Source organism: Haemaphysalis longicornis, unplaced genomic scaffold (assembly GCF_048455015.1).
Source record: "Haemaphysalis longicornis isolate Haplotype H1 unplaced genomic scaffold, Haemaphysalis longicornis Haplotype H1 scaffold_5, whole genome shotgun sequence".
Taxonomy (NCBI): Eukaryota; Metazoa; Arthropoda; class Arachnida; order Ixodida; family Ixodidae; genus Haemaphysalis; species Haemaphysalis longicornis.
In genome coordinates, this window is record NW_027526385.1 from 64,127,343 (window position 1) to 64,154,680 (window position 27,338).

A 27,338-nucleotide genomic window follows, 5' to 3' on the forward strand; every position below is an offset into this window, starting at 1 on the left:
GCAGTGTTGATAATTTAAAAGTCATACGTACGTTGAACTCTGTCAGCTTACTTATACCGCTTATCTTTATTTCCGAGAAAGCAAATTCCGCGAGACACCTGCGTGGGTGAGGCGATGAGGCGCGCCGTAGTAAAGTGCTCCGGATTAATTTCGACCACCTGGTGATCTTTAACGTGCGCCGAAATCTCGCACACACGCGCGTTTTCGCTTTTCGCCAAACTGTCCTCTAAACCTGTCCTCAAAACCTGTCCTCAAAGACTACTGTCCTTAAAACAAACAAATCGGGTCTCCCGCGTAAATAGCCACGAAACATGCCATGGCCAGCATTGATAAGGCGAAAACCTCCCCGAAGCAAGAACGCAAGGACGGAAAACCTTAAAGCAAACAAGCGGTACTAGCATCGCTGCGAAGCAACATATACTTGCCGACGACTTTGCCCGCCTTTTTGCACCCGAAGCGACGCTTACAGTGTGACCAGCTCCACGAAAACTTCAAATTATTGCCGTTAAATTACAGCATAAAAAAATAGCACGCTTCCACTCTGCGAAGAAGGATGACCAGCAAAAGCTGAACGCGGTCCACTGAGTTCACGAAACAAAACACGTTTCTCGTAATTCCGATGAGCATACTTCCTAGGCAATTAGCTGAATGAGCCTCTGAAGGATCCAAGCGTCATTCTTGCAGATAAACACGGAGCTGCCTGCGTCCTTCCCGCGTCGTAAGCATCTTACTGTTTTTGTATGCCGGGGTCAGACTGTTGTCGCACCTGTCGTTATAACTTTAAAGAATGACGTCATTTCACTTATCAGCCAACCTAACTGCGGGACATGGCGTTTTTTACGTTCGTAAATCACGATACGGCTTTTGCGTCAGCCGTCTGAACATAGCCTAACACACAAACCCAATCTGCTGTACCACTAAGGACTCTGGACAAGTCATATTGGGACTTTTAAAGTCTGCGTTTAAACCTCGCACCAGTACTACGGACATGCCATCCATTATTACGGACATGAAACCTATAGCTGCGCGTGCACGTCCCCGCCCCTGCCCCACCCCCGCCTCCCTCCCACTATGCTCCACTACACAAGCCTGGGCACGCATAAACCGGCAACCGGTCATGTGAGCGTGCTTAGAAGTGACAGACGCGGTCGAAAATATCCCCCGAAATCCCTCTGAAGAAGTGATATTGGCTCACGCCGGCGTTCCGAGCGGGCAAGGTGCTGTTCATCCGGGAGGCGACGTGTTGAACTCAAGGTGGTAACTACGGCGCCGGCAGCTTTCCGTTGCTTTTGTGCCCATTTGCGCTTGTGTTTGGGCCAACGCTTTAATTATTGCTCTGCTTCCTCCAAACGAACGTCAGGCATTCATCCCGTAGCGATTTAAAACCTGGAAGTCATTGAGCTCTATTCTCGCGTACAAACATGTGGCTGTCCGTTTTCCTTCCCCCTCGTATGCATCTTACTGTTTGTGTAAGGTGTCTGTAAAACGCACCAACCCGCACCCGAACCACCCAAATAAGGAGGACAGCCGGCTAACCGCGTTAATCCATGTAATTTTGACATCCAAGTCTCCCACCAGCACAACCGGCATTTCATCGGTAGCGGCATGAAGCCTAGCTGTAGGTGCACGCCCCCTTTTTTCATACCCGCAAAGCGTGAGCGCATAAACTGGCAACCGGTGCTGGCCCATACTTAGGCCTGAAAGACACCGGCGAAAATGGTGCTCGGAAGGCCTTTCAAGCTGGAAAATAAATATGGCCTCAAGCTGGCGTTCCGATTGGGGGAAGTCTCTCTTATACCGGGAAGGATTCGCAGCTACTTGGTGAAGTAGAATTTGAGCGGAAACGGCGACGGCGGGTTTCGGTCGTTTTATGGGGCATCCCTTTGGCAGCCGTTACCTGGGCTTCGCGAGAGCGGCGTCTGTTTATGTCCCCGTAACCGAGTGAGCGAACGCAGCAGCGACGAAAGAACGAAAACGGAGAGGAGCGTCTAGCGAAGGATGAGGTGGAGTACGACACGTGCGGCTACGGTGTCATCTCTCTCCCTGTCTTTCCGTCACACGTCTCATGCGTCGCCAGCAAGGAGCACCATCCCCCTGAATCGTTCCCCAGAAATGTTCCATTCTCCGCTAATCCAAACCACGTAACGTTTGCGCGGGAAGTTCAAACCCGATATGCAACAAATGCTCGCTGCTCCTGTATGCGGGGCTAATTCGAACCACGTGACTTTTGCGTGGTAGGTTCCAACACCATTTGCAACATGCTGGCCGGCGGCGGGAGCGGCGCACTGCGAGGTAGCATCAGCGTAGCGCACGCCGCCACGCGTTCGCTGATCACGCGAACACTTCCTGCGACGCAGCAGAAATGCACCGTGACCGAGAAGACTCGATCTCGTGCTGTGCACAAATTTCATATTATGGAGCGTAGTAATCGTCAGTGCATTTCTTTACGCCCATCCATGCTTCTATTTAGTTTTCGAAATTATCTGATAACCGCACTACCGCCGTTAGCTGCCGACTGCGCCACTTTGCAAAGGGGCATCGGTTGAGGCGAGGTTGGAAAATAGTTGTGAAAGAGGTGTCAGCGGTGGTGAGGAGGAGCACCGGATCGGCGCGGAGTAAATCGATGACACCGGAATAAAAACTGGGGGGTTAGACACAGTCTTGGGCAGTAACTAGTTACTAGTAACGCGTTACCGGTAACTAGTTACTTTTTTCAGTAACTTGTAACTGTAACTAGTTACTTTTAAGTTAGAGGAACTTGTAACTGTAACACTGTTACTTTTTTGTGGAGTAACTGTAACGAGAAATATCGTTACAGTTACTTTATTTCTATAAAAAAAATTATCCAACAGCAACACTCATTAACGGCTGATGTACAGTTTGCGCGTTTCACTTTCTCGGCCTTTCTTCCGCAGAGCCTTCGTGTAGTTCACCTATGCCAGCTCACTCCCTTCGCACGGGTGAAAAACATCTGTACTAGAAATGTTTAGGCGTGCACGTGTGCGTGGTGTCTCACGCGGTCTACTAAAGGCTGGAAGTTTCTAAGTCTAAGCTGCAGTATTCTCCTCAGCAGCGCGACATCGCTCTCACCCAGGCCATAAATAACGCTGCGACACGCGTCTAAGCGCACGTGGATGCATGTTGACGCACCAGAGCCTATAGGCCGACGCGCGGCTGCACCATTTTCGCCACATCTGGAGTACAGTAAAGTGTTTGACACAAAGGCGAACAGGAAAACGAACACCCACAAACGCCGCACAACGCACTGAAACCTTTTCACTTTCGCGGAAGCCTGGAAAACTCCGGTCAGGGGGTCGCTTTCTCATTAGCGACGTGCAGCCCCGTTTGTGGGGTCATAAAACGCCGCGGGGAGTCTCTCGGCGGCCTCGCGCTCGTCCAGCCCTGTGCGCACTGTAGAGTGTTCGATTCACAAGTCGCCCTTGCTTGGGACCATTGTGCTCTTTAGAGACGCCTGGCCGTATTTGGGACCACGCGTTTGGGACCCCTGGTCTAGAGGCTTCATCGAGCTGTCAACAGTACTCGAACGAGGTCGAGGAAGTAATAAATTTCACGCCCCTCCACACATACGATGACCGCAACGATGGTGGCCCCCGAGTGCCCTCACACCAGCCAGCATCTTGGCCGGCAGACGTCTGACCACACTGCCACTGCACGAAGAAATGTTCTTGGAAAGCCTCGCGACTTCGTTTCGAGGGCTGGGCCGAAACGAAAACAGTAGCTACATCTTATTCTGAATGTTGGGTGCAAGGAATACTTGGGCGAGCTTCGTTCGGCCTACGCCTCAAAGCAAACGAAGGGAGGGGTTCCTGGGATCGGCGACGTGATTGCTGTGGAAGGCTGGGATTGTGAGAGCAGTGTTTCCCGGTCGAGACAGCGAAATCCGCCTTTGTGAGGACAGGGGGGAGGAGGGCGAGGGGGGGAAACACTAAAGCGTTCATTTCAGTTTCTATTCCATTTGGAAATATCTTGTCTCATTCCGGGGATGGGGGTGGCTGGGGGTTGGGGCGGGAGAACAACTCCGAGAGCCCACAGACAAACGCCGCTTCGGCAATGGCTCAAATTGGTCTCCGTCTCCGACCACAAACACGAAATAAAAAGGTAACGAAGCGCATTTTTTTAGTATCTTTCAAAAATACCTCGACAACCGATGTACTCCCACGTCCGTTTCCCCATTCCTCCACGGCCTTCCGTCGATCCGCCACCTTCGCCCCCTTTTTCCCATACTCTCTCACTACGCGGGGCGGACAAGCGACGGCATTGCAGGCGAAAATAAATTAAGTTGACATTGAAAGATTGTTTCGGCTGTGTTGTCATCCAGCTCGGTATAGTATAAGTACGGCCTCTGTGATTCCAATTTTGAAAAACAACTAATTCTGTGCTACAATGATGTTTGCAAATAAATTTCTTACGGCGAGAGTGCAGCAACAAAAAAATAAAGTCCCTTGTGATGGATACCAAAACTTCTGTTATAAAAAAAAATGAGGCGTACACAACGATTGTTGGTTTGGGCATGAGAGTGCATCATTTTACGTTCCCTCGTGTAGGCTTTACTACGTGTACTTTTTACTACCTTCATGCCTTCGTACGTTTCTATTAAATAAGCCAAATTTTTTCAGTAACGAAAAAGTAACGACGTTACTTTTTTGCAGTAACTGTAACTGTAACTAGTTACTTTTGGAAAATTCGTAACTGTAACTGTAACAGAGTTACTTTTTTGGGTTAGGTAACTGTAACTGTAACACTGTTACTTTTTTTCGGTAACGTGCCCATGACTGGTTAGACATATACTGCTTTGCAGTAAAAGAAAAAAAAAACAAGCTTGGGAAGTTGTCTACTGCTTTCGACCGGAGCATATCGCAAGATTTTTCTCTTTGTTCAGTGAAAACGAGGGAACTATTTCTGTCTTCCTCGGTAGGAATTGTGCATGGAATCTGTCTGCCTTGTGTCGATATGCATAGGCAAAGCGGGTAGATGTTGCAATATAGGACAGCAGGAGCAGACAGTGCGGGAAAGAAAAACCTGTACACGCATCTAGCATCCCACTCGCGATTGTGTCGATGCATGCGACGTATTCCGCTTGCGGGAATTATTTACAGAAACTGAGGCCAGCGCGTGCGTGTGATCGTTGACGCTTTTTAAAGAAACAATATGCTTTCTTGGGCTAACTAATCTCAGAAAGTTCGTTTTGTCTATCTCACTGTTTTTGTAATCAACTGCCTGGAAAAAAATAGGTGAAAGAATTATTGCATACGAAATATGCATAAGCAAAACCGCTCCAAGCTGCTAACGTCGCTTAAAATTGCCCCACTTATATGCGCACAGAAATCCTGAAGCATACTTGAAGCATACTTGAAGCACTTGCAATCGAGAATACCAGGGTTTTTTTAAATTACGAATAGAGTTGATTCGCGATAATTCAAATTCGGATAATTCCAACCTTTGGTTAATTGAAACAAATTTGAAATTTTGGTTGGTTCGCTTGTTTTCACTGTATTTTATATCTTCTTAATTCCACCTGCTCAGTTGGGTAAATTTGCTTCATTCGTACTGTTTGCTTGCATGTGCCGCAAAATATATGCTGAATTTGCCGCTTCTAGATGCACACCCGCATCCTTATATCTCTAACAGTTAGAAATAAAAGCCGTATACGCGTGTCGGGATTGAGGAAAAAAGAACGAAAGAAACAGCAGAACTGCAGGTGGGGCTGGCGTAGCATCTAGGAAAATGACACACGTGACCCTTTGCCAATTTTGCACGCGTCGAAGCACGTGACCTGTCTTGCGAGTTCTTGCTTTGTTCCCATTCATGTAAAATAACTGTGAGTGCTTTATTACAACACAAGTTGGTAGATTGCACGGTATCGTATTTACGAGAACTTTAAATCATTGAAACCTCTGATTAATCGAGCAGGATCTATCCTTTTGGAATTATCGTCAGTCTAGCTGTACGTATTTTATTTCCTTTAAGGTGAAAAACGAAGAAAAAACTGCACACTAGAAATAATGTACAAGACAGATGAGATACAATAGAAGACTAACACAAAACACGTTAGCACCAGCTGCTCCAACCAAAACAAAAACAAAAAGGGAAGAAAAAAGCGTGTGATGTTCCAACAGACTGCGGACAAAGGGCAAGGAGGGTGAAAGTGGGAAGATCGAATTAAACAAACCCCTATGGCAAGAAGGCAGAACGGAGGAGAAGATTGTGGGAAGCGGGAGAAGGAAGTGTTGTTCGGAAGCTGGGAAGGTAGAATGAGTTACACGAGGGTTACCTATAAAGTATGCGGGATAAGTCACCATGATGCTTTTTTTTATGACACTCGGAAGATGAGCCCACGGTGGCCCATGGAAATGTGGAAAATCAATTTATTCGCAATTAAAAAAAACTGGAACAACAAAAATCACAGGAGAGGTATAGCGAACATCGTTGTAATATTACTTGGCTTATTTCCACCGATTATGCTGAGGTGCATGCTGTAGCTGCGAAGGAAAATTTGACATCCACCTAAACGAAGTGATACGGCTACAAAGGAAAGCTAAACAGCTTTCTCAGAAACTTCGCAGTTGAAGAAAAATTCGTCCTGGTCTAGGATAAATATAGGATAAACACAGGATAAATACAACTGATAAATACAGTCGATGACCGATATATCGGACCCTTAAGGGACCGCGAGAATGTCCGAAAATTCAGGCAGTGAGAAAAAGAAAGTGTTCCATTAAAAAGCTCAATGTCTTGGTGCCGGTAAAAAGTCCGAATAATCAAGCATGCCCGAAAAACTAGGAGTCTGAAAAATTGGTCGTCAATGATATGCTAGAAGTTCTGTTGAAAAGTGACTTTCATTGCAAAGTCGAGGGGTCTTTTTAACCCCTTAGTTTTAAAAAGAGCCGTGGAGTGTTAGAGGGAGTCTTGGTAACGTTAAAAGGAGTAATTGCAGCGACTACTCTTTTTTGACTCTCTGTTTAGGTGCACAGGAAACAAAATGAAACGATATAACAGCTGCTCTGCATACTTTCCTACACCCCTCGTATTTAGGTTGGATTAGTGTAAGGCAGGAATGGAATAGTCTGCCACATTTACCAAAGCAGCAGACGATGATGTTTCTTATACAGTTCCGTACGAGAGGCCTGTCATTTTTAGTCACACAAGGTGGTTGTAATTAGACTTTTGCCCTCTTTGCAGGTGGCGGAGAAAAACCTTTAGCTTTTTCAAAGACCGGGGAATTCCGGGTCCTGAACCAAGCCTCATATCCGGAAATTTCGACCAGTTATGGAACGGGGTAAGTGTATATGGTATGAGGGGCGCACTGCAATTACCAAAACGTTGGCGTAAAAACACTCTTTCTGAATAGATGCAGTCAGTATTGATTTTAAGTTTAAAGTATATACTTCATTCATACGCATTCATCTCCTGTGTATGATAGAGCAACCGTCGAAACTCTCGACCATGGTTAATCTCCGCGTTAGGGCAAAAGGGTTCGCCGAGGAAAACCTACTTGCCATCTCCGCAAGGTACTTAAGTACACACTACACGCAAGCCCTAGTCTGAGCAGTCTAGCACTTATAATTTGTGAACAGGAAAGAAAAAAATTACCTTCCTTCCCTAAAGAAAATTGAGAGAAACGCGAAAACTTTCTCCCATCACGTGTGCGTCCAACTTTGGTTGAAAGTACCTCCTAGCGATTGTCCCACCTTCAAAGTCCCAAATCGCAAACAAAGAGCTAACACACGCGACGATTTTTCAGGCACTCAGTGAGGGGTCGCAAACCTTTTAAGAAGGTGAAGGGCCAAGTTGCATGAGGCCCGAACGGCGGAGGGCCTGACGGCAAATAAGAACCGGAGATGGGGGCTTTGCGAAAAAAAAATTTGACAATATTTGACAATGATCTGGCTAAGACGTGAAGAGGGGTGAAAATGCCAAGTGGAAGCGATGATTTCTCTGTTTTTGTCTCCCGTATAACTCTATTCGAGGCCAAAACTGGGTGTCGTTCTTCAGATAGGACGTGACAGGCTCTGAAGACGGGCTGGGAGCCACATATTACCGCCCCGAAGGCCGCATGCGGCCCGCAAGCCGCAGGTTGCCGGCCCCTGCACCAAATAAACGTAACTACGTGCGATCTAAATGTATACCGATTCCTGGTTTATGAGATAATAGCGTACTGTGGTACTCCTTTTTTACGATTGATGCCTGTATTGTCTCATCTGTAACCGTTCCTTTTTCGCGATTTTTAAGCAACCGTGTTAACTTAGTAGAATCCCAATTTCGAGCATGCGCCGAGTGTCCAGAGATCTTAGAAGATTCGAGAAACCGATCTATGGGGAAATGCATCAGTTTTTTGACAGGACGCCATCGGTCCAACTAAGAAAGCTTTCGCTTTAAAACTCACAGCAACGTCGGAACAGATGGCGGCTTTTTGATCAAAGGACAATTTATAGCCCCCACATTAGAGAAACTGTCATACCCTGAAAACGGGCCTGCCGGCCGTTCGCAACTTTTTCTCTGAAAACCAAACGCAGCTAACGCGGCAAGCCCTCTAATACATGTCTTTGGTACGTAGGAAGTTCATTGTTCGTCAGCGATGAGCAGGCGTTATTCAATGCGATGGTATCGTTCGTGGTGCGCAAGTCTTACGTCATTCTTGCGATGAGATTTGTGGACGTAAACTTCCAGCGTTTCTCTAGTTTCTCAAAGTATTCCTCTCATAATGAGTAATTGAATGTTGTTTCATTATTTTATAACCTTCCCTATAGGAAACCTTCAAGGTCATGGACGAATGGTCGAAGACGTACGGCGATATGTACGGGTAAGATGCATGTTAAACAAATGAAGGAAGACAACGTGAACTGCTTTATCACATCTTTGTTCAGTGTCAAACACGCTATTTTGGCTCCAAGACGTAGGTAATTATTTGAAGAAATAAGTATGTCTCCTGCATTACCTCGCAGATTTCTCTGCCCCGCATAAAACAAGCAAAATGTTATATTTGTTTTTGAACATTTCATCTACTGCCAGTGCGACGCGATAACTTTCAATTGACACGTGGATTGACTGACTGGATGAATAAACTTAATTGAAGTATACATAGAGGAAAGTGGGACACTTGAATGCTTGCGCGCCAGTGCGCCGTCTGTATTTACGATAGGGCACTCGATAAGCAATTCGTTCGATGACTTTCGGAAGGATTTTGAAACGTCCGTATGGCAGAGTTAGAAGAGATCGTTATTGTGCACCTGGTGGCAAAATAAAGCGGAGCACGCGAGCGCCTCTCTGAATGCATCGCCTTGCCACCTGTCATCGCACTTCTGGTGTCGAAACATCGATGTGCGCGTGTGCATCCAAGTACGCTCGCTATCCTGTCGTTTCCATTCATTTTCTTTCCTCCATGTTTGAAGCCCTTTAAGGCTGATCACAATCCGCGTTTGGCGCTGGAGTCACTTTCTTTTCTGACCACACCTAGCTCGTACACATTTCGCCGGGCGGACGGCGGTTGTGTAGTGAGCGTTGCTTTCTCTTCCCCGGTCGGACAGATAACATATCTTGTCCGTCTAAGTGACTAACATGTGCCCCATGTATTCCCTCGCATATTTGTATTTTTTTCCAAATGTATGTAGTTGGCTGTTAACTAAGAATGAGCGCAGCAAAAGGAAAATTAACGGTGGCGAGAAATAGTTCATTGGAAAAAAGTGTGCCGAGCGGTCCCCTTGCACACAAACTAAGAAGAGAATGGAAGGGAAAAAATACCCGATAAGAGATCCGCGCGGTCATGGGTTTGACAAAAAACAACAAAAACGAAAGCCGCTCTATTGTATTGCAGCAGTTCAAGTGGAAAGGAAAGCACCGCCAAAGACCAGCAAAGAAGAAAGCAGTGTGCCCGCAGTTGGGACCAGTTCAGCAAAAAAAGTGAACCGTAGTTACAAGCGCTGAATCTGACCAGCTTCGCCGCTTGAAGTGAAGGAAAAGACATGGTATTGAGCATGGTTGTTCGCGTATGCGCACATCGATGTCTCGACACCAGAAGTGCGACCTCAGATGGCGCTGCGATGGATTTTGCCACGTGGTAGCGTACCCAGGCTTTTTTTAACAGCATGTCCATGTACAAAAGGCTTATGCGAAGTAGAAACTATTTCTACGTAAAAAAAAATCAAGTTGAGGATGCTTGTTCGGCGGTAATGTAACATGGATCAGCTCGGTTGCTCACTGGTGCCATGCTAGAAATATCGGCTATCTTTGCAGGATACCAACATTCATCAGGAGGATATTTAGGTTCTCTGCAGACGCCGGCTTCTCTCCCCTACAGTCATGGAGAAACGAAATTCAAACACAAAGATATGACCCAGCACACGCAAAATTGAACGTAGTGTTCGAGGAGATGCAACAATGGCGCGCTAGTGGTCTATCTGAAAGGCCACATTTCGCAACTTTCTTTTGTAATTATTCCACGCGTCAACTTGACTTGCGTGAAACAAATCACGCTATTTGTGTGTTCTTGTTCATATTTTCACGTTCGCGTTTCATTTGTTCATGACTCTGCCTTTAGGGACCATTCTTAGCATTTTATTCGTCGGTTGCGTCTGCCGCTACTCTCTGTTCATTTTCGCGTCACTCTGTAAAAACAGCGATCTTAGAACAGCAGGATGGAGAGGTCGTAGAGAGAGCGGTTTTCGAAAGTGGAAAAAGTTGGCTTCGCAACCCCGGAGACAATGGCGTGGAGACACGTCTAAACGCGGGACTGCCTCTTTCTCGAGCGTTTTCGCGACTTTTGCCGCCGCTTGTACGCGTTGTAGGATATTGTGTGCATCCAATGCGGGCGGCGATGGAGGAACGAATGGGAATGACGTCACGAAATACCTATACTAGGGCGCAAAAATTGTAGCAGTTCCACTCAACGTGCAAGCTGTCGGAAGTGCAGAGCAGTGATTCGCCAGAGACGCTATGGAACCGTTATTCGCTCATTGCTACCACCGCTCACGGTGTTCCGTCCCTGTCTCGCACCTACGTTGATGAATTGAACACAGTTCTGTCCAACGCAATTCATATTTCCCGCCACCCGCCACGGTGGCTCAGTAGCTAAGACGTTGTGCTGCTGAGCGCGAGGACGCGGTTTCTATTTCCGGACACGGCGGCCGCTTTTCTGATGGAGGGGAACAGTCAAAACGGCCGTGTGGACGAGATTTCGGCGCACGTTAGAGATCCCCAGGTGGTCAAAATCTGGAGCGCTCCACTACGGCACGCCTCATCGCCTGCGTTGCGTCGGCGCGTTAAACACTACAATCAATCAATCAATCAATCAATCAATCAATCAATCAATCAATCAATCAATCAATCAATCAATCAATCAATCAATCAATCAATCAATCAATCAATCAATCAATCAATCAATCATTCAATCAATCAATCAATCAATCAATCAATCAATCAATCAATCAATCAATCAATCAATCAATCAATCAATCAATCTTTTCGCGCACTATTGTAAAAACCAAACCAACGAGCGTTCCTAACTAAATGAACGCGGGGGCTGCTGGGTAATTACGCGGATTTTTCCTGAAATGTACTCGCAGTTTTCTGTGCGCTAAATAATGGGGAGATGCATGACCAGTGCCAGCGGTTCCGGAGTTTCGAACGCTTATGACTATATATAGCAGAACCCCGTTGAGTCGTTCCCGGTTCAAACCATTTCCCTGTTACGGCGCTCTCAATTGTCAACACTAAAAATGCCCCATAGTACATTTCTTCCCGGATAGTCTGTTTTTCTGGATAGTACGTGTCTCCCTCGCATTTTGTTTAAAACGTACCATGTACACCGCTTGTTCTTAGTAGCTTCTGTGTTACGCCGTTACGCCGTGGGGCTCGGTTTGGGTCCGTTATGTCGCTACTTCGCCTAATTGCGGTGGTGGCTAGGCATCGTGATAGCGAACGAGCCACGACGACAATGCGGTGGCTATGCATCGTGACATCGAACGAGCTACGGTGACAAGGCAGGACCCCTGAGTGCTCTGCGCTTAAAACAGGAGCGACTGTGAGACAATGCCGCTTCTAAGACTAGTGAGCGAAATCCCTGACATTAGAGCGCTAAGCCCCACGGGCACGGTGTACGAAGGACGGGCGAGAAACCCCGCGTTTCAGACTTCCGATGACGGAGCAACGCGTGTCCTTTAGACGAGGATCAAGGTCAGGAGGCAGCCGGATGCATTCTCCAAGGTCTACAAAAATATCTGTAATCAAGTGGTCCGTTTCTTATTCCTCGGCAGCCACTCTGCTTCACGAATAATCTGCCGATTGGCCGTGAGTCGCATTGCATAATCAACCCAACCCCACTTCGCTTCATTTTTGCTATAATGTCCTTGCCCCGAATTTATTCCCTGAATAACGACGCAGTTTTCAGATCTCTATTTGAACGCCTGGTAATCCGGTTGCCCTCGCTCGTTGGACCGACCGAATTTTTCTCCAAGGTGCTGGGTGAGACTTCTGCAGTTCCCGCTCCGTATGTCAACATTGGAAGTGCACAATAATTTTACACAATAGGAAATGCAATATAATATGAGATTCCATTGTATACAATACAATATACAATGCAATACAATACAATACAATACAATACAATACCATACACTACACTACAGTACAATACAATACAATACAATACAAACTGAGTGCAATAAGTTTATACAATAGGAAATAGGTAGCTTGCTGCTCTGTACTGCAAAATACTTAACAAATGCAGCTTTAATGCGGCTTTAATTATTTTTGAGTGCTTTTCTGAGGAATATATATGAGCGTAATAATTTGCTCAGCGTTTACAAGCACTTCCTTCTTTCAAATACTTTGATAACTTCAATGAAGGCGCGTTTTTCTGCTGGTTTATTACCCTTAGTTTTGATTTTGTGGTGTTTATTTTGTTCGGTACCACTAAAACTTCTGGGCCTCATGGTGGCCTAAAAAGGAACGTATATTCAAGGGTCTGTTGACTGCCACGCCACAATGACAAATGCTAAGAATTGGGGTAATATGAAGAGCACTTCATGGTATTAAATATTATCGAAACAATTTGTTCTCGGCAAGCGCAGGTTGTTTAACGGAGACGCTCCCTTCCTCATGGTGAAAGACTTGGAGCTTCTGCAACGCGTCTTTGTTGAAGACTTCGGACTATTCACAGAAAGAGGGGTTAGTACAAGTGTATTTGCCCACCCATAGCTGACGACTGCTTTTAGGCAAAAAAAGTACAAAAAAAAACAGCTAAAGTTTTTTTTCTAGCGTCGCACACAGAAACTGGTCACAATCTCGAATGAAAGCAGGTAATTTTTATGTCAGGGGACGTTGCAAAAGAAGCTGAGACCTTGCTGCTGAACGCGGAATGTAAATTTTAGTATTGCTGCTTTCAAATTGTCTTTGTCTTTGTCTTTGCCTTTGCACGCGCCATAAAATCAGTCTTGTCGAACCATTTCGCCCCTCTTAGCTTTCGCTGCAGAAAAGGATGCCATTGGAGAAAATGACAAAAACAAATTTTATAAGCCACGAATGGAAATTTGCGTGACAGTTTCAAAGTCTTTGCTTTCTTCATATGCCCACCATTGAGGGTGGAGCATTCACAGCTCACTCTTTACAGCAATATTTATACGGCTATCGTTCTACGTATTTTTCAGTGTCCCCAAACAAAAGCGCCCCAGTCTCTACGTTTCTTTGAAGTGCGAGGCGTTCTATAAGCCTTTTCATCCGTTAATCTTTCATAATATCAGGACAGGTTCCGGGCTGTGTTGCGCATGCGCAGTCACATGTTCCTGTCGGCTGCGCCAATTATAGGGCCGCTAGCGCAGCCCACTGATAAAATGGCAGCTGGCAGGACGAAGAAGTCAAAAAGGTCCATAGAGGCGTTGGAAGACGAACGTACAGTGTGTGGGCTATTAACACACGGTCAAAACCAGTGTCACGCCGATCAAAACATGATTGGGTCTGCAAGGTAATACTCCTCTTCCCTTATGCATCTGGAGTAGTTTAGTTAATATGAAATCCTCTTTGGAAAATTTAAACATCACTTGAGCTCACGCCATTGCGTCTTATCACGTGGATTTGCATTTTGGGTAGATTAGAGATATGGGCATCATTTTATATACCAGTAGATTAAAAGTAAACGCTAGGCCTGAGTGTGTTTAAAAGGTAGGGACTCCGTCGAAGCTTAAGAAAAATAAAATTTGCCTGAACCTTTCACAGCGTTCATTGTCACTTCAGCGCCGTTTTCTAAAAAGCTTCGCCCGTACAAGCTTAAAAAGCTTGAAAGCTTTAGAAGCTTATAAAGCTTCTAAAAACTTCGCTTTCTCATATTTGATGGCTCAAGAGTTTTCTTTTTTGCTTCTGAGAAAACATGCAAACATGAGATAGACAGCGTAATGTGTGCTCAAATGTCCTTTACGATTTCTTTTTTCCCTCGCCGACAACAGGAAATATGGCGAATGTTGGCACAGAACAGGGTGATTCGCGACAACGTCACCTTCTCCAAGGGCTACCAATGGAAATTCGCAAGGCGATCCACCTCTATGGCGTTCACGGCATCAAAATTGCGACCTGTAAGTTAAGTTTCTCATTCAATCAGGGAAATGAGGTAAATGACACAGAAAGCTCTTTCCATCGACTTTCCCATATCTCTAAACCACATTTCTTCATTTCATTGTTAGTTTGCAAAAGCCTTATACGTCTCTGTGGAAGGTTGGCCTCGAATGACCCGGGCACCGACCCGAATACCATCCATCGCCCTTATAAGAAATACACCGAAAAACGAAAACCAGCTCGTTATATCCGCTTTCCCTATAGCGGAAGATAAAATACATGTAAACGAATGGTAAGGCGAAAGGAAGATTTGTTCTTTATAGCCGATATTTTGTTCAAGCGGAGGTTTTGTTAAAAGGCCGATCTTATTCCTGCGGATAATGCGGGAGACTATTGCGCTCCACGAACCACGCAAGGGGGCGCGGATGCTTATTAGACTTCTTGAGCCTGCGCTTTGCTTAGTGCGCGGCAGTGGCTGTGACTCGTGGTTATGACAACAGCCACCATGATGGCACGTCATTGGTTTTCACCACAGTCTTTACCGTCGAAAGTCAGCCGTCGAAACCTGAAGAACCGGTGTTTACCACTCTTCAATGATTATGCATTCTGCATGCGTCTTAGCTCTCACCATTTCCACTCATCACTACCGGCAAAGCGGTGGTTACCAGTGTTCACAGAAGATGCCTACAACAATCGTCTTGTTAGCTCGCTGTTGCCCTTACCACCAATCATTGTCCATGCCGACACTCGTGGCGTGATTTACCACGTGTTCATCACGTAGAACATTTCTTGTTACTTCCTGTATATTGCGACGCACTTGCCACTGCTTTCATTCGCGTGCATTGCTCCCCATCTATGAGATCAGTCAATATGTCGCGCTTCTCAACTAGGCCTTGTGTAGCTGCCGTGGCTTTGTGGCTGTTACTGTGCCATTACCGCGAACGGTAGCCATGTCCAGTCGACACAAAAAATTGTCGGTTTATCTGATGCTGTCAACCTAAACATGTCTCTATATCCTATTCTACAATATGAAATCACGTGATTCGTCTCCCCTTCGCAGATGGTGCCCGGGATGAGTGAAGCGGTGGATCGTTTCCTAAACTTGCTGGAGACTCGCTGCAGGGAGGCCGCTGACGGCGAAGCTGACGTCTTCCCCCTCCTGGGCCCGCTTGCCTTTGACGTGATCGCCGAGACTGCGTGCGGTCTCTACCTCGACGTGCAGCACAAGCCGAACGACGAGTACTTCACCACGGCCCGTTCCCTGCTGCTAAATGTGGTGGAGAACTTCTACCAAAGAGTTGGCCGTGAGTGATTCTAATGGCAATATGCGGCAAATATAGCGATGCGAGCTGAGAACCTAAGGGGACATTTATTGTTAAGCGACAAAGCATCAGAAGTTGTGATTTAATATAGAATCGTGGCGATAAGCATGAGGCATGCTGACTCAAGTGACTCATTCATTAAGCCTGAAATACTTCGTGGAGGGAAGCTAATGGCCAGAGTTCCGTGTCCTGCAAAAGTTTCAGCGTTTCGCGTGGAAGCGCATGAAAAACTATAAGATGCCTCCTTGGTTTCCTCACGTATCAACCACAAAGAAGGAGCACTGCGTTAGATGAAAAAAAAAAAGGAATGAAAGCTAGTTTGTAATGCATTGCATACGGATGCGTTACCGATCAAGGTAGACATGTGTCTACCCATGACATTCCAGAAAATGAATGCTGACAAGTTCCGTGTTGTTCCGGTGCTAATGGAGTGTCAGGATAGAGGAAGAACCAGGAGGGTCTTGGATTGAAAGAGATCTACACTGAAAGATCAAGGGAAAACATATTTCACTTTGGTGATGCCAAGAAAATCTGGGAAACGCAAATTGTGTTGAGCAATGTTAATCGAATCGAAGTGCTGTGTTGTAAACATTGTACTGCAATGGAGCACTTTCCTGAAAATGGTGCTTCGATGAGAGGACGCCAGCGTTATCGAAAGCCCAATGTGAGGTCACACTGTGTTTTACGGAGGGAAAAATTACGCCCGTTTCAAAACCAACAACAACAAGCACAAAAGAGCAGCGTTTTCGAGACACACTCGAAGCGTGTATAGACACACTTTGAAGCAAACAAAGTTGGATTGGAGGCATTTTTTTTCTGGGTCTGTTTGGGCTGATCGTTGCATAATTTTTTATTTGTTCCCAGCTAGTGCCTGAGTTTAATTTTTACTTAGCCAGAAAAAAAAATGCTTAGTTTACGTTATTTTTTGGGGTATCTCGATCACCTTCTAGTCTGTTCCCTTCGCTAAGGTGATCCCGACCTCGTGGTTTTTCTGCACATGTGACTTGAAAAGGGGGCGGTGGAATACCAATGCGTTGTTCACAATTTGGTGCGTCTCCTTTTTTGTTCTTGAGCTTAAATTTGACACTTCAGTTTAACGAGTGCCCAGGCAGAAAATCGTAGCGTCGACGATGGCGACTTGTTAGTTTTCATAATCAGAATTCGAATGATGGTACCCAAAATGTAGACGTCCTTTCTTCGTGTCGTCAGACTGGTGGAACTTCAACATGGGAAATAAAGTAGTGCTTTGAGAAGGAGCCTGTTCTCAGAGCGTACTGCGGTGGGTCACTAAGCAAAATTCACTTGTTTCAGGAATGCTGCTGAAGCAAAATGTAGTACGAATGCGGAGCACAAAAAAACATGGTTAGGTCGTAGACTATCCTAACACCAACTATAATTTCTGAAAAGTGCTGTAATTTATTGCAGTGCTTCTTATGGGGACTTTAAGTAGTTTAACTCTCTGTTTCGAAAGTATGCCAGGTAGGGGTTACTTTAACTGAAACTCGAGAAAACTGCGTTCTATTATCTTTTTGAATGCGTATTTATCACGTTTAAACTACTGTGTTTGCCTGGTAAAATACGTTTAGGGGAAAGTTGTGCATTTATCGAAGAAAATGAAACCCCTCAGTAACCCTCAGGGGAGCTTTTTCTGCCAAACTCCTTATGAATTAGGATGACTCAAAAAATGGTAACCACAAACATGTTTTTGGAGTAGCATTGAAGCGTGTTTATTAGGATGCTTTCATGGTACTTACAAAAAATTAATGGTCTCTATTCGTAAGTTGCATGATAATCCTACTGCGTGTGTATTAAAATACATTACTCACATCTATGCGCAATATAATAATTCCCCTCTGCAGCCGTAACAGTGCCATCTTGGTATTTATTACCGACCAGAGAAAAAATACTGACTATGGAATAAGTAGGCCTCGTATGTGCTCCCTTCAGAGAAAATCTCGCCCAACGGCGATATTCTTCTGTTGTCCCCGCCCCGTAATTGTGTCTCTCTTATCTCCGCCCACCACCTTCTCTTATTGGTTTACCCTCCCGCCTCCCTCCTCCCACGATAACCACGGAGGCGGTAACCTCAAGTAAATTCAATTTTCCCCTGTTCCACTGCTCGCGTTCAAGTATTGAAACTTTTCGTAACTTTTGGATAAGAAATGCCACCACGTTACCTACGCTCGGCCACGAGCCCTTTTTGTCAGAACGTTGTTTCCCATACGCATGTCTTTTTTATTCTCTATCGTAAATATCAAGCACACATCAATTCTCGATTAAAAGAACACTGCCAGTATTTGCCTCAAAAATATGCTTAAGGTTTTCTTTTTGCTCCACGTTGTTGTCAATTTTGAAGTGTGTTTTCATATTTAGTGGTTTGGAAGTGATTCGCCAATATAAACTTCCTGTTTAAAAATTGTGGTAAGTTTTGGCTGGCTGACTGAATCTAGGCGCGGACAGACAGAAAAGAGAGGCAGACAGACACGCTGCCATTTTCGGATTGGATTAAAAAGCTATCGTCTCGATAATAATCTGTCAGCGTCCACTGCGGACAGTGGATATGCTACAGTCTGCATCTGCCTTTCGGTAGAGTGAAGTTTAGGCGCCAGAATAAGTTTGTTTACACCGTCTCTCCACTTGCACCCGCAGAGTTCTTCTCCGGAATCAAGGGGCTCGTTCCTCTCATGGGCCTCCTCGAGTTGACGTTTGGCGCTGAACCAATGACGACGATCACGCAACGAGCCAAGCCCATAGTAGCACTGCGTGCTAAGGACCCCAGTGTAGGCTCTTTTGAATTCAGGGGATACACTTCTGATGCGTGAGTCTTTGAAATGATGTTAACAGAGGAACATTTTCGGGTTATTCAAGGGTAGAGAAATCTTGCAAATTGCGGTGATGGAAGAAATTGTGCAACCATTGCTGTTTTTGAGATGTCGTACTCAGTGTGATGCCAGACATTGAACACTAACATCATAACAGGTTAATATTAAAGTATAACTCATCAGCAAACGCGTATACACTGAGGGATACAAAAGTATAATTTCTGTTCGGCATCTTCCAGAGATGCATTGAAACCAATGTTTTTAAAACGGTAACTATCACACAATAAAATGGAAGTGCGCGTAGCGGCATGGGTATTAACAAGCGGCGAAAATGAAGCAACGGATTGCAAGTAGACATCGCTCGAGCTGACATGGCCGTCATGGACGTAGCTAATGTAACGTAGTACCATTCCCGCTAAACTACTCGTCATTTCGTACGTATTCACGGCTAGAACGGTCTATTATACAACCGACCAGAACAGTTATATTCCAGTTTGTTTTAATTAAAAGTAACTATGAGTGTTTGGGCTAGTATGTCTTTAGTTTAATGCATGATCAGTTCAGGTATACGTCAGACAAGATGTCAACTTAAATATTTTGCAGTCATTTTCTGGGAAAATTTCGGTTTTTAACTTCTATCCCTCAAAATTTGTTATGACCTCTAATTTTTATTCGGAGTCACATTTGGTAAAAATTAGCAGTCCCGAAATTATAAAAGAAATGATTGTTAGTGCCTCGCCAACGGAAGTTTATTTTTCATACCGCAATTCTTTCCTGTGCTTCGCAGCTGGCACGTCCTGACGTAATCCAAACTCTTTTGGAGGCTAAGGTTCCGAAGGAGCTTCACGGTCACAAGGATCTTCTGACTCACCGCGATGACCAAGGTAGTTCAGCTTTATTAAGTATATCAACACGGTCCACCAAAATATTGTGAAACAACATACATAGTAGTGAGGGGCTGCCGACAATTTAAACTTTTCGTTGATTGCTAGCGCAAGTAACATTCATTCGTAAAATTAGCACAGTTTAGATTTTAGAAAGTGTGTTGGGGATACTGTTTTCTTCCTTGGTAAAGAAACAAACATCCATAAGATTAAAAATTAAGAAGTAAACAATACCTGTGCCAGACAAAAATTTGTGAGAAATATGTGGACAACACGGGGAACAAATGTCCTCAGTTCATGAACACTTTCCCTCCCTGCAACACACTTCTCTCGCCTTTTAGACAAGCACCGCAGCCGAACGAGCAGTATAGGCCTTTTATGTGAAAACGAGTTAAACATCATCAGTGAATGTGTCGGTGTGCGTGTGAGAAAGATGGAGAGAGCGAACGAACATTATGACTTTAAGATGTCACCCTGCCGTATTCCCTGCCGCACCTACAGAAGCGTTTCGTTAAAATGAAATGTGTACACACACAGTCACGTGGATATTATAGCATGAGCAATAGCTGGCCCACATAAAAAATTGGCCGCGTATCTGCACCTTTCGTTGCAAATGCCGACAAAAGACGATAGTCTTTATCGGCTTTTGCGAAGTAAATGCCTCCCTTCGCTTTCCCGCTCACCTGTCATGTTGTTCCTCTTGCGTCGCGCTCCTCCCAAGGTAAAGACCCCAAAGGTTTGCTTAAATCATTTTAAATTTCCCGCGTTCCCCTGCTCCAAACCGGTTCTCTCGACACGAACGCTGCCGTACGGCGAAAACGCGCGTTAATCGAGGCGCCCCACTTCAACGTTTATAGAACCGCGTTTCCCTACTCCACGTGCGTTGCAAGCAGAACGTGGAACCTTTCGTAACTCTTGCCACTTGATTTCTTCAAATGCCGCCAGAAGCTACTATATGGCGCGGTAGACAGCAGGCGACGGCGGAGTGAATTCTTTTTCTGCAGTTGATGAAGTATTTAATCTCGCCAAAATCAAACATGTACGATTTTTTATAAAGGAACGCTGCAAATATCACTTCTGTATTAATTTGTTGTCTTATATATGCGTAATGTCTTGTTGTTCTTCAACAATATTGACAAGTATGAACATTACGCCGGACTTAGACGGGCACATTTAGCTGTGACTATATAAGACTATTGCACAGGTATTGTTTTACTTTGGCCGGGTGTCTGAATCGAGTCACAGACAGACATACAGACAGACCAAAATTTCTGGGTTTAAGTAGCCCAAGAAAGACTATCGTCTTTTAAAAATGCGCCGTTGATCTGAGGACAGAGATTGACGGAAGAACAGAAAGCGGCAGAGCGCGCCGAAAGAGGCGACTTCAAGCCGAACCGGCAGCGGTGGCAATGCCTTCGCGCAGCATCTGGCCTTTTCTGGCACTCGGCGTCGCCTGACGCACCCAACGTTCGGCATCACAGGGTATATTGGAGCGTCCTGCCAGTGCTGGCAGGAGTGGACTGAAACTACTGTGCAGCAGGATTGACGGCGACGAAATGCTGATGCCGATAGTGAACAAAGCCAGCAACAGACAGGCTCTGCCGCTGATAAAGCGAGCCAACAAGACCACTGAGACGGTCCTAGCGCAGACAGCGGTTGGCACGGCGTGCAATGGGTGTGCGAGAAGCTCCGTGTGGTTGGCTTTTAAATGAAGAACAAGGCGCGTACATAAGATTGAATTTCATGTTCGCGTTTGAGAGAGACGAGATGCTCGCGCATTCCTTAAGATCCACCAGTAGATCTTGAATTGGTTTTTGAAGTGCGGAGCACTTTAAGGGCACCAGTTGTTATCGTAGCTCACCCGGGGTTACGGCGTCATGCACCCAAACCCAGGCATCGAAAAGAAAACCGCCTTCTCTGGCCGGGATGGAACCTTGGCACCTCACGTTACGAAGATAATACGAAGATAATGGGTATCCCATTGTGCCAAAGAGGCGTTATTTAGAGGGACAGACAACCGATTTTCATCGAGTATATGTTCTGTATGCCAAAAGAAAGGGCGTCAAAAGAAACTGCGGCATGAGTGACAGCCTTGTAAAATGCGTTGTAGATCAGTTGGATGCGGTCAATGTGGCTCCGGCGCAGACAACGCTGCACTTGCCAGTGGATCGCTCAAACCAGGAAGCGGAAGTGACATTGCGGAAGGCCGTGCGCCTGGTCTTCGGGCTGGCCATGGGAACAGGTCGAGGTCTGCAATGGGAACAGGTCGAGGCGAGGCGTTGCGCGCATGTTTCCTCTGGCCGGCCGGTAGCTCACTCGCGGGCTGCAACGTAACAGCAGCCTGCCCGTAATGTCCTGGCTGTTTTCAATTAGGTTTCAAAATAACCGATTTTTTTTATGGTCATTTGCGCCAAGCATGCGCGTATTTCAGCCGCCATATTTTGTAGCTAGCCGTCTTTTTAGGCAGACAATTCTGAAATAAGGTTTTCAAGAGGGCGAGGTTTTGAGTGCAGTTGACCTTTTAACTCCGTGCCCGCTTGAGCACAGAGAACTTGAGCGTGCCATTGGAGTGGTCCTGTATGTTCACAACCAGTCTCCCTAAAATACGTTTTTAAAGCGAAGCTCTCTGTGCCTCCCTGATGGCGTTGTCCTTCCGAGTAAAATGCGCTCCGGGAAAGCAGCCAACTTTACTCAATAGGTTTCGCAAAAAGATGATGATGGTGATAAGCGAAGGCACATCAAGTGCCTCAAGGAAAAAAAAAAAACGCTTTCCGTGGTCGCAATCGCACCTGGGTCCTACCCCTTTCCGATTGTGCCATTCTGACACGGTCGAAGCAGTTTGGACTTCGGACTCTTGATTTTGACTCAGGTTGGATGGGAGAAGGGTACGCGATTTAACAATCTTTTTTTAAAAAAAAGGGGCTTTGATTTCTTCCTGGAGTGCACTGGCGTCGATTGCTACCGCTGTACTTGTGCAAGTGCTTTTTTTGTCTTTTATTCTCCCCACAGGAAACTATCTCATGCCCCCCAAGGATGTTGCGTCGAATATCGCTACCTTACTTGTGGCAGGGTAAGTCACGAGTGCTTATACCTAATGTTTTTCCCTCGCGTGGCAATAAACCAGGAGACATAAGAAATGAAAGAATTCTCAAACAAGTTTAGAAAGCTGGTTTCAATAAAATAAAATCATGGCTTGTTAATAGGGTCATTGGAGGAAGTGCAATAGCTGTGCTTAGTTTTATAAGTTTTATAATCAAGTTAGCAACCAGTCGAGGAATTTTTAATTAATGGTTTATTTCTTTAAATAATAACTTCGCAAGTAATCACTTCATCCGGCAAATAATTATTCCATTTATTGAATAAATTAAAATTAATTATTATTAAATCAGTCAACTCATCAATCCCTAAATACACTGAAGCTGACGCTCACACTTGGAGCGCCAAAGTCTGTAGTGGCCGTCGACACTTATCTTCAAGCGCTTATGTGCAGAACTCGCCCTTTTGGCGCTATCCCGAGTCGTACGTCGTTAGCAAAGAGCATGCCAAGAATTTTAAAAACAGTCGGCATGACGGAATTCTACGAGCCACTTTCTTTAGGAGTTAGTGCCCTGTACACCACACGCATCTGTATTCTACGCAGATACGAAACGGTGTCCGCCAACACAGCTTGCTGCATATTCTGTCTGGCCAAGTACCCCGACGTCCAGGAGAGAGTGCGAGAAGAAGTCAATGCCGTCTACCAGAAACACGTGAGTGCTTGGCTCTTGAAGCTTAAGAAAAAAAAAACAAAAAACCAAGCTGGAAATAAAGTAATGCGCGTAAGCGCGAAAGCCCAGCGGAGGGGAGTATCGACACTAATTTTGGCATGGGAAAAATACCAGGTGGTTGATGTTAAATAAATGCGCACTCGGATGCTTAGGTGTTTTGGTCGTATAAAAAGACACTAAAAACCGGCCCGCATTTGAAGCGACTCCATCTTACCGCGAAAGCATTACGTCGATACCTATGGCACTGCTAAGGATGCAGTAAGAGAAAGAAAGAAAGAGACAGGAGAGAGAGAGAGAGAGAGAGAGAGAGAGAGAGAGAGAGAGAGAGAGAGAGAGAGAGAGAGAGAGAGAGAGAGAGAGAGAGAGAGAGATTTTATTTGGGCAGGAGTGCTCTCTATGTCAGCTGACGGAACTAGGAGCATTAGGTAGGGTGTTTGTGGCTTGGGACATCTTGAAGGTCTGCAGTTCCAAAGGTGAAAGAGGGTAATTTGAGAACGCAGGATGTATAGTAACGTGAAAGCCCTAGTGTACAATTGCCAAACGTATATTACTGTATTCTGGGCGCCATTATGCCGCCCTGGTTCTCTTCTGAATGGCGCCGCCTGGTTACGTCACGCTGATTTTATGTAGAGGTGCGGGAACGGGTTGACGACGTTAGTCGAGAGCGAACATTAGGCCTAAAGTCAGAACGGCACGTACAATGCCGTGCTAATGTCAGGCTTCATGTCAGGACGGCGGCAAGCAAATATCATGTTTGCTTCACACCGTTCCTAGTGCGAAGTAGATAGCACATTTGGCAGAAACGTACCGCACTACTCGTCTAATTACTATGGGTGTAAATATCATTGCACGTTCAGGAAAACCTGCGGCCATAGGCTCCGATGATGTGTTGCATAGCGCAGTGGACACTAAGCAGCGTGGCTACAGGCTTCAGACCTCGAGTTGCTGTACGGCTAACCTTCAGTTGATTAGGAAGTGTACTGCATATCATCAGGGGTGTATTGGCTGATGCCAGACGACATTTCGTCTGCGAAATGGAAAAGCAATTTCACTTTGCTAAGGTGGATCACCAGGGAAGTTTTATAAAATATCCATAACACTCAGGGTTAAAAGTGCACTTACAGTAGATTCGCGATAATTCAAACTCGAATAATTCTGACTTTCCTTTAATCCAAACCAATTTCGAAATCTTTGTTGGCCCGATATGTCTCCTATGTATTTTAAAGCCACTTAATTCAAACTACTTTATTGCGCAATTCACTTAATTCATACTTTTTGCTTGTCCTTGCCCGGAAATATCAGCTGAATTGGCCCTTTAGCGAAACCGCGCGCGCCAACAACTGCGTGTGGATTGAGGAAGAAAGATAGAAGAAAAAGATACAGGGTGGCAGGCGGGAAGGGCCCCCCGGTAGGGAAATGAGGCGCATGGCCATTCGTGATTTTTTACCAAAATGGGAATAACGCTTCAATATTGTGTCTGCAGGTTGTAATATGAGATATACATATATGAATGTTTCATTACAACACAAATTTCTATGTTGGCTCGAGTCATGTATATGAGAACTTCTGATAATGCAAGCAAAATTCTGGCCTCTTTTAGACTCATCTCTTTGTAACGGTGGTGAGTGTGGCTCTGTGAAAACCTATTAAAACCTGCGAGGGAAAGTGTTTTGTCTTGGATGACAAATGTGGCGCTGTCCGTTTCCCTTCTGTGTTCGCCCGAACACTGACAGCCGACAGCAATTTTACAGGCGTTGCAACTTTACTGCGAACTACGCCACTTTTAAAAGTAAACGATCTCCAGTGTGATACCGTCATTGTAGTGGCAAAAAGCATATTGCTGCGACACAACTGCGGTTCGAAGGGGCTGCAAAAGTCTTTTTATAAGAAGTTGTTCCTTGCTCTTTAAGCTGTGAAATCACAGATAACCTTCTCTGCCAGATCGCCCGTCATTGTCTTTGCGGCTGGCCGTTGGAGATGATGTCTTGCAGCCCACATCCGCTGTGGGTAATTTCTGCTGCCGACCAGACAAGGCGGCATCACCGTTGGCTATGCTGTGGTACTGGTTAGGCGCGTGACAACACAAATGTTTTAGAGGAAGCTTTGACAAAACATGAGTTGCGGACGTTTTATGGTTAGCATTCGCGATGAAGTGGGCTTTATCGCAAGGAGTTTTTGCACAAGGCGAAATAAAACGCACCGAATTGTAGCCAATGTCTGTCGCGAACTCGAAATATCTTGTCATGTTGGTTTGGTATCATCAATGAAAAACACATTTTTTTGACGGGTTCGGGGCTTGTAACACCCCCGAGCTGCCGAGCTCTCTCCTTCTGGGAAACGAACATCCCTGCTTCCACAATAAATGCGTGGTGACTATTAAGATAAGATCTTCTAAAATATTATTGGGCCTTCCAGAAGATTTCTACTACCTTTAAAAATAATAGAGGGAACCAGTAGCATCTAGCAGCGCCTCCTTCCTCAAAAAGAGGGCGAGTGGTTGTGAGTGATGGACAAAAAAAAAAAAAAAACCGAATTCTAGACCCACCCAGGTTCTCTGTAATAGGCAGCGCCGATGAAAAACTAGGCAGGATCTTTAAACAGAAGCGGCCAGCGTTTGATGAAAGACTTTTTGCAGGTGTAACGTTTACTACCTTCCCCCGCAAAACAGACATCCTCTCTCCATTAGCCCGAGTATGAGGTTGTGTTGTGTTAAAACAATTATTTAAATTTATTTTGTGGTGAAAACGGGAATTTGAGTGAGAGGGTAGCTACAATTTCTGCATGTTGCTCTAATTGGCCATTGCTCCTTTAAAGCGAAGAATTGAGCTTCTCATTGATATCGTGTGTTGTCCGCCCAAAACGCACTGCAGAAAAGCCAACTTTCTCTGACGATGATGATGATCGTGTGTGAAGTGAAGAAAAATTAAAGCGCTTCCCTTGGTCACAATCGAGCCTGGATCGCTGGCATTGCGCCGTCCGTCCCATTGCGGCAGGTTCGAAGCGGTCCGGATTTGGAGAGGCATGCGTGGATGTGCAAAATTGGACAGAAAATGCACCTAACGACCTAAATGCGTTCGACGATGATTGAACGCTAAGAAAAGCTCCGTATTGTCCGTATCAGTAACGCACCAGAGAGCACAGTCGCAGTGCAGTAAACTGTCCCGACGAAAAATATCTTATGTATGTGTCAAGGTGGTCTGATGCCGGTCAGCTCGCTTCTAGGTTGGTTGTTTGATGTTAGCCTTGATTTTGGAAAGCTTCGCGTTACCCCGTCGTTGTTGTTTCGACAGAGGGATGCTTGATGGTTTTTTGCAGAACTCTTGCCTCAGCTAGCTATTTCAAGTTATCTGAAACTTGATCAGTTGGTTCAGGTTTCACACCTTTAGTTTTGCTTTCTGGAAGGTTTTTTTTTTTGCCAAGCTCTTGTGCATTCGGGTACGATGGCAAATAAAACTGGTAAGCTGAGTCTAAGACAAGATCTTTGTTACCTTTCAGGGAAGCTTCTCTTACGACGCCGTCAGCGAGCTGCCCTACACAGTCCAGACTATTTTTGAGACGCTGCGGGTGTACGCGCCCGTAGTTGCGTAAGTACGAAGCTTTACAGTTAATTTGTGCGCCATTATGCCAGTACAATTGCCTATAACTAGCGGGTTTCTTGCTCAACGCCTTAAGGGTATGCGGTACGTGAACGGTGGTTATGTACACGCCGTGTGCAGTGACCCCATGATTCAAAAGTGGTTACTTGTAGCCTTTAGACCGCCCGTCGGAATTTATCAGTTTGGCCTGTGCAGTAGGCACATTCGTACAGGAGATTCAGCCACTAGGACAGAGATGTAAAAGAATTACGAGATTCCAATGTTGTTAAATTTACTTTTTCGAGATATTATTGTGAGAGAACGTTAATAGTGGTTTTACAAATACAACATCGAGAAGCTGTAATTTTTTTTTGTTTTGGAGCATTCAAACTTTATTTTGAGCAGAGAA

At 45.4% G+C, this 27,338-nt stretch overlaps 1 protein-coding gene across 1 annotated transcript in view; it reads left to right on the forward strand.

Annotated features, from left to right (window-relative positions):
• LOC144138328 (cytochrome P450 3A24-like) overlaps nt 1-27,338 on the forward strand; it is a 39,023-nt gene that overhangs the window by 636 nt on the left and 11,049 nt on the right. The window contains exons 2-11 of the mRNA XM_077670555.1: nt 7,201-7,297; nt 8,769-8,821; nt 13,086-13,182; nt 14,454-14,579; nt 15,620-15,863; nt 18,531-18,661; nt 19,491-19,587; nt 22,597-22,657; nt 23,228-23,336; nt 26,850-26,938. Coding sequence (XP_077526681.1) covers nt 7,201-7,297; nt 8,769-8,821; nt 13,086-13,182; nt 14,454-14,579; nt 15,620-15,863; nt 18,531-18,661; nt 19,491-19,587; nt 22,597-22,657; nt 23,228-23,336; nt 26,850-26,938 — 1,104 coding nt within the window. The remainder of the gene's footprint in view (nt 1-7,200; nt 7,298-8,768; nt 8,822-13,085; nt 13,183-14,453; nt 14,580-15,619; nt 15,864-18,530; nt 18,662-19,490; nt 19,588-22,596; nt 22,658-23,227; nt 23,337-26,849; nt 26,939-27,338) is intronic.